Below are 7,441 nucleotides of genomic sequence, written 5' to 3'. Positions count from 1 at the left end.
CAAGTCTTCCAGAGTCGCGGCCAAAGCCGATTTGAAAGGCCGCTGTTCGCCAGCAGCAGCCATCTTCTTTGTTTTCAACTAGTAGGGAATTCAAGAGGAACTGCCGCAACTCTGCCGTCATTATGTTAAGCCCGCCCACCGACTCAATACACAATGTTATTGGCCTGACCAGAGTTTGTTTTTTTCCAGCTCGCAAGCCAACAAGAGTTACTGATTCTAGCTGCAAATTACTTTTACTGCCGCTAGGGAGTAAGAGTCTAGATCTCTAGGCTAACAGTTTGGGACTTTGAGTAAGAGTGCACGTCTAAATTGCACCAGTCAGTGGGTTTTGTAATATCTTGTGGCATTTGTTTAGTACACAATCTCTCTTAAAGTATTCTATTTGAGACCAACCTGTGTCCTCCTAAGCTGGATAGACGAGCACATAAGAGGCTGGGTCCAAACTATTCAAATGATAGCCAGACGGATTCTGATAAGAGTATAAAGGAATGAACGGAAGTGGTACCTTTAATCCAAGAATGGGCTTGAGAGATGGCTGGAGTGGCAGCATTTGAAAGAATGTCTTACAAAGGGTTTGCAAAATGAAGCGTTTACACCAAAATAATGGGGAAACTACCTGAGGTTTTTGGAGGTGTCTTACGGGGTCATGTACTGTGGAGAGACATATGAAATGTGCTATGTTGTCATACATATGTTAATCTGGTTTACAATTTGTTGTCAATTTTGTTATTGTACTGAATATTATTGTTTCATCTTGGCCTACGTTTTGTATAGGATGGCGGTGAAGGTGATTGTGGGATTTAGACAGGGAAGTGATGTGTTAATGTTTTAAAAAAAGATAATAAAATAATAAAATAAAGAAATGTAGGGATTGACCAATGCTGGTTTTTCAAGGCCGACACCGAATATTAGTGGTTAATAAAACATACTGTATAACCAATATTTGCAACCCTCATGCGTTGAAAATTAAAATCTAAGTCAAAATTAAGATTTTGTAATGTTACAAACTCCAACCCAAAACTTTGTTTGGATGATTTAAGCATTTTTTTAATAAATGAGAAACTTTCAACATAATACGCAGTAAAAGATAGTCAGATAGTGTTGTGGGCGGGACTTTAAGGCAGACTTAGTGGTGAGTGAAACTGATGCAGAGGGACAGACGCCGAGCTGCAGCCGAGCCAAAGCAGAACAGATAAAATACTAATATGATATTGCAAATAAAACACTGATAAAGATCATGCTTTTGTATGTTTTTACAAACTTTTTACAAACTGCCAAAAATGGCCCAGAAATATACCCTGGTCTTCTATCCCTAAATAAATGTTAATCATAAAAAATAAACTAACCTGTGTCCTTCCAGCGTATATTTGAGGAGCAGCTGAAGAAGTACGAGCAGGTGAAGGTGTATATTGACCAGAATCTGGCGGCTCAGGAGAACATCCTGAAGGCCCTTACCGAGGCCAACGTCCAGTACGCCTCGGTCCGTAAAGGCCTGAGTCTGACTGAGCAGCAGTGGAACAGCACCGTGCAGGGACTGGTGGGCTCGTACGAAGCCTACGAGGACCTGATGAAGAAGTCTCAGGAGGGGAAGGAGTTCTACGACGACCTGGAGGCCAAAGCATCACGTTTGCTGGAAAGAGCGAAGTCACTATGCCAGACCAGGGCAGAGGACAGGAAGCCCGCCTTGGAAAAGTAAGGCAAACTTTGAAACTATCAGGTTTTAATACCAGGAGTGAGACAAACTGGAGGATACCAGGAGTGAGAAAAACTGTATTTTTGAGTTACAGTGGATTACTGTCATAGTGTGAGCTGCAAAGATTTATCGATTAGTTGTCAACTATTAAAATAACCGCCAACTATTTAGGTAACCGGTTTGAGAAAAAATCCACTTAAATGGGTATATTTTATCAAATTTCTTCATTGTGACAGTAAACTTTGTATATATTTGAGCTGTGGAGGATACAAGACATTTGATGACGTCATCGTGGGCTTTGGAACACACTGATCAATATTTTTCACCATTTTAGAGTTTAAACAACTAATCAATTAAAAGCTGAAAAAGAAATCAACAGATTAATCGAGAATGAAAATACTGGTAATGGGTTAGTTTCAGTGCTAGTCACAGTGATGCTCTGGTTTGACTTTTCTGTACGTTCTTTTGTAAATTTAATCTAAAAAGTTTTTGTCGCGATACTGGCTTAATCACAAAGTGAATGGGGGTTGACCACCAGTAAGAAAAAGCAATTTAAGGAACGATGTGGCCTCATGACAGAAGAGACAACATTGTAATTATTTGACTTCTTTAAAATCCTGAATTTGACGTTGTACCCTTTGTCTCCTCCTCAGAGAGACCCAGAAGAAGCCCCCAGCACGGCCTACAGCAGCCAAGCCCTCCTTAAATACAAAGGCTTCAGATGTTGACTCTGCCTGCTCTAGCCTGGAGGATCCGGAGTTGGCCGAGCTTAGTGCAGCCATCCTGGCCTTGGGGGGTGACCTACCTGAGGAGCTCCGTAGCCTCCCGCCGGACATTCCTTCCTTTTCCAACACTGCAGCTCGTCTCCCCGGGCATGAAGCCTTCATGCATCCTTCTGCCAACCTTGGCGGCAGCAGCTCTCTGCCTTGGCCTGGTGCTCCAGCTGCTGGTCTTCATCGCTTCCCTGCCAACCTGCCTCCCCCAGAACTCCTGGCAAGGATTGCTCAGTTTCCTACTTCTGGACCTCTACATGGCCCTATGCCACGCGGACCCCTTCCTCAGATGACCCCACACATGCCTCCACAAATGCCAACTCAGCCAGCTGTGTCAGGTTATCGGCCACCGCCCCCTCAAGACCCCCAACCTGGCCTTGTAGCCCCCGTCCCAGTTCGGCCCTCGACCACCACTGTGGATAGCATCCAGGGCCCTATCCCCAGCTACGCCTCTACACCACACCACCATGTCCCCCCTCCAGCCTCAACTGGCTACACTGTACCTCCACAAATGGGGGCCTACCCCCAGTTTGTGCCCCAACCAGGGATGCCCATTCAAGGCCCACCCCAACCACAGCAGCAAAAGCAGATGCAGCCATACCCTCAGCCCACTGGGCAACCACTGCCTCAGGGGTACCAGCTTGGGCCGAGGGCTATTCCTGGCCCTCACCCTCATCTCCAGGCTCAGCAAGCCTACCCACACGGATATATGCCACCTCAGCCTGGTGTTCCCCCCCATTACCAGCAGGCATTCCCAGGTCAGCTGCAGCCACAACAACAACAAAATGGCTATCAGCCCCAACCTCAGATACCCCAAGGCTACCAGACTCCACAGGGCTACGTGCCCCAGCAGCACCCTCAGATGATGCCAGGCTCCATGCCAAGGCCACCTCAGCCAGCACCTCCTTCATCTCAACCCTACCTGCCCCACCCCCACCAACAGATGCCCCCTGGACTCCCTCACCAACACATGTTGCCACATCAGCAACAAATCACAATGCCCCCTAACGCCCAGCAGATTCCACACCACCCACAGATGCAGATACCGGGTGGTCCCAGAGGACAAATGCCCCCCTCAAGTCAGCCAATGCCACCAGTCTCGCAGAACTACATGCCCCCCAGTAGCCAGCCCCTTCACCCTACCGTGCACCCACAGATGTCCTCAGCCTCACAACCTCATATGGTCCCTGGTCCTCAGGTTCACCTGCCAAGGGGCCCTATGCCGCAGATGCCTCCCGGTGCACTACCCCAACAACATCACCCCCACCCCGGACAGCCTCCTATGCCCCAACAGCCCATGCGGATGCCCAGTCAACCCCAGGCTCAGCCCCCTCATTCTGGGGGAGTGTGCTACCCTGGAGGGGCTCCAATGATGCCTCAGCAGCCCCTTGCACCACAACCTGCAGCTTCCCAACAACCTCAGGCTCCCCTTCCCATGAGCCATCCGCAGCCCTCTACTATGTACCCTTCAGCTCCAGGGGTGAATGTACCTGCAAGTGCCCCCCAGCAATCCACTGCCATGGGCCCACATGGTCCACACGTTCCCCCCACTCAGCACATGATCCAGCCCTCTCCTGGAGGTCCTTCAGTGGCTCAAGCACCCAACGCTGTCCCTCCTTCTCCTTCGCCTTCCCCCTCCCCATCTCCCTCTCCAGGTCCTGCCTCTCTAAGTCTGAACCCCCAGCAAAGACCCACCCCAGCCCCAACCCCTGGAGGTACAGCTCTACCCACTCTTCCCTCTCCTTCTGCTGTCTCTCCCTCCACAACACAGTTTCAGCGCCAGAACTCAAGCACAGATGATCTCCTCTCTTCAAGCCCAGAGAGTCAACCTGGAGGCACCAAGGCCCCAACCAATGTCCTCCAACCCACCAAAGCTGACCCACAGGATGGGGAGCGACGCAAGAAGAGCTCCCAGGCAGTTCTCCTGATCCAGGGCGACCCTTACCAAACCCCAGAGCGCGTTGCCCGTCTTCACGGTGAACTTGAACGTTACAGAGCCCAAGTAGATTCCCTGGAGCACCCCTCAGAGAATGAGGGTGGTCTGTCAGTGCTGGACGCCCGCTGGAAAGAGCTGCAGGACCAGCAGGAGAAGGACGCCCGCCAACTCTCAATTGCAATCGCCCGTTGCTACACCATGAAGAACCGTCACCAGGACGTCATGCCCTACGACCTCAACCGCGTTGTCCTGCAATCAGGCAAAGACGACTACATCAACGCCAGCTATGTGGAAGACTTGTCGCCATACTGCCCACGCCTTATTGCCACACAGGCTCCGCTCACCGGCACAGCGGCAGACTTCTGGCTGATGGTGTATGAGCAGAAGGTGTCAATGGTTGTCATGCTGGTTTCAGAGCAGGAGCTGGAAAAGGTACTGAGTTAAGTTTTCATTTTGTTTAACATAAAAGTGATTAAAACAACATGTTGTCTGCAGCAGTAGCAACATTTGTAGACATTTTTTTATATATTTTTTAGGAGGAGTTAAGTTTTTTTTCTTCAAAAAAAAATATTTTAAAAAGTTTCTTTTTGGAAACGGCTCAAATAGATACACCATGTAAATGTAATTACCTTATTCTTTAACGCCCGTATTTAAAAAATGTTTTTGATCTGTTTTTAACGTTGTTTTCTGGATCTCTCAGGGAAAGGTTGTCCGCTACTTCCCAACGGAGCGCGGCCAGCAGGTCTCTCAGGGACCAATCACACTCAGCCTGACCACGCAGAAGACCACCCCGACACACGTTGAGCGCATGATCAGCCTGCAGTACCGCGACCAAAGCCTAAAACGCACTGTCGTCCATCTCCAGTTCACCTCCTGGCCGGAGCTGTGAGTCATATATTTATATTAACTAGTTTCTGTAGAAATTACTCGTTTCGAGGTTGTTGTTGTTGGTATTTATTACTTGTACATTTATTTAATCAGAGGAGTCCTCATTTCTTCATATTTCTCATCAGGGGTCTTCCTGACAGCAAGAGCAACCTGCTGCGATTCATCCAGGAGGTTCATGGACACTACTTCCACCAGAGGCCCTTACACACACCTGTCGTGGTGCACTGCAGGTGAGTGTGTGTCAGGGTGTGCAAGAAGCTTTCAATGTGAAAGCTCTCAATATTAAGATTGCCAAGCGATGCTTTATTCAAAGTAGCCGGTTATTCTGCAAGTTGCATTCCAGCATTACATTTCTATAGTGTCTTAATAAGGGAGTGGTACAGAGACCAATTTCACAAAAGAGTACTGTTAAAACGCAGTTCGTAAATGGTGACAGCGTCAAGTTTATAAATAAGAGTTCTCTTCACATTACATGTAAATTGAAAATCCGAAAGAACTTTGCATTTTCATGCGTGTGTTTTTTTTTAAATTAGTGAAACATAAACGAGGAGAAATGATCTCATGTTGCAAAAATGATCAAATGTGTCCCTAATCTGTGGCATTCTCAAATGTACAGATCAGGGACCCAAAAGGGTTATTAAAAGAGTTAGAAGGGCCCCCCAGCAGTTTGGTTTTCACTTTACATCACTAGAAATGAATCCAGTTAAAAAAAAAAAGTTGATCCTTCAGTACGAGTTCCTCAGCCACCTGGTCTAAAGCCTGTAACGCCTGTAAACCTTTCCCTCTTTCATAAAAAAGCTCACATTTTCCTGGTAAAGTACCAAAATAACCTTTCAATTTCCGACATAGAAGTACTTTAAAGGTCCTATGACATGTTGCTTTTTGATGCTTTTATATAGGCCTTAGTGGTCCCCTAATACCATATCTCGGTTTATTTCGGTGTATTTATTTTTTTATTGCACATTGAGTAGTTTAAACTTAATTCTTGTATAACACTGTTCTTTTTACCGTTTACCTTTTTCATTTTCATTAATGCTGACTTGCCCAATGTTTGACCCAGGGAAAAAAGCTTCTGGGGGGAGTGTTTGGCTTGAGGTCATGGTGCAAAGAACCCTAGGGTGAAATTACTCCAAACCATCCCTTTAACCAGAATAGCCACAATGAGATTCTGGCAAACAACAGAAGGCACTTAACAAAATGTGCTACAAAAAAAAAACAAGGTATATGAAATTTAAAATATGAAAAGTGAAAAATATAAAGAAAAAAATAAATGCTATACAAGAGCAATTAAAGACAAAAGTACAAGGCAAAAGTGATACAGCTGGGACATGATTACTGGGTATTGTGTATATCTTAAATAGCACCTGGAAACATTATACAAATTGTGTCGTTTTTCAGGTTCAAAAATACAGCACCGACACATCCGATAATCTAGTTCCTTGATCCACAGTCATGTGAACTCATCAGTGATGTGGTAAGAGTGTTGCTAATCAGCCTGTGCTCTGTCTGTGTGTCTCAGCTCGGGCGTGGGCCGCACCGGCGTCTTCTGTCTGCTGTACGCTGCGCTGCAGGAGCTGGAGGCAGGGAACGGGATCCCAGACCTTCCAGTGCTGGTGAAGAAGATGAGACAACAGAGGAAGAACATGCTACAGGAGAAGGTCAGATACACACAACGCTGAAGCTGTTGTTTGGGCTTTGTATTTGAAAGCTGCAGTAGGCGGGGTCGGACAGTTGGTAATTGTTTGGACTTGATCACATATTTAATTCAGCGTGACATCGGTAGACTCCTTGGTCATAAATTTGGTCCTGGTGGCTGATGGGAAATTAGAGGTTTGGTGGATGTGTTTTTTTCTGATTCCAATCTGACAAGAAAAACAATTTTGTAAAAAGCAATTTCCTGGCTAACTGTTAATAAGGTGACTGCATTGTAGCTCCACTTTGAGCTATTTCTGATACATCCTGCATAGTACAGCTGACTCAGTAAGAATTGTAAAATTAGCAGGATAACATTTAAAGGCCCAATGGCATTAAAATTTCACTTTTTTTTAACATTAATGTGAGTTTGCCCGGCCTATGGTCCCCAAGTGGCTAGAAATGGTGATAGGTGTAAACCCTAGCCCTGGGTATCCTGCTCTGCCTTTGAGAAAATGA

The 7,441-nt window shown here is 46.5% G+C and overlaps 1 protein-coding gene across 2 annotated transcripts in view; it reads left to right on the top strand.

Annotated features, from left to right (window-relative positions):
• The window catches only part of ptpn23a (protein tyrosine phosphatase, non-receptor type 23, a), a 24,242-nt gene that overhangs the window by 13,519 nt on the left and 3,282 nt on the right, over positions 1-7,441 (top strand). For both annotated transcript variants that reach the window (XM_032517560.1, XM_032517561.1), the window contains exons 18-22: positions 1,361-1,692; positions 2,347-4,834; positions 5,103-5,287; positions 5,416-5,520; positions 6,810-6,948. In XM_032517560.1, the coding sequence (XP_032373451.1) occupies positions 1,361-1,692; positions 2,347-4,834; positions 5,103-5,287; positions 5,416-5,520; positions 6,810-6,948 (3,249 nt within the window). The remainder of the gene's footprint in view (positions 1-1,360; positions 1,693-2,346; positions 4,835-5,102; positions 5,288-5,415; positions 5,521-6,809; positions 6,949-7,441) is intronic.

This window comes from Etheostoma spectabile, chromosome 6 (genome assembly GCF_008692095.1).
Source record: "Etheostoma spectabile isolate EspeVRDwgs_2016 chromosome 6, UIUC_Espe_1.0, whole genome shotgun sequence".
NCBI lineage: Eukaryota > Metazoa > Chordata > Actinopteri > Perciformes > Percidae > Etheostoma > Etheostoma spectabile.
This window is presented reverse-complemented; position numbering and strand designations above follow the sequence as displayed.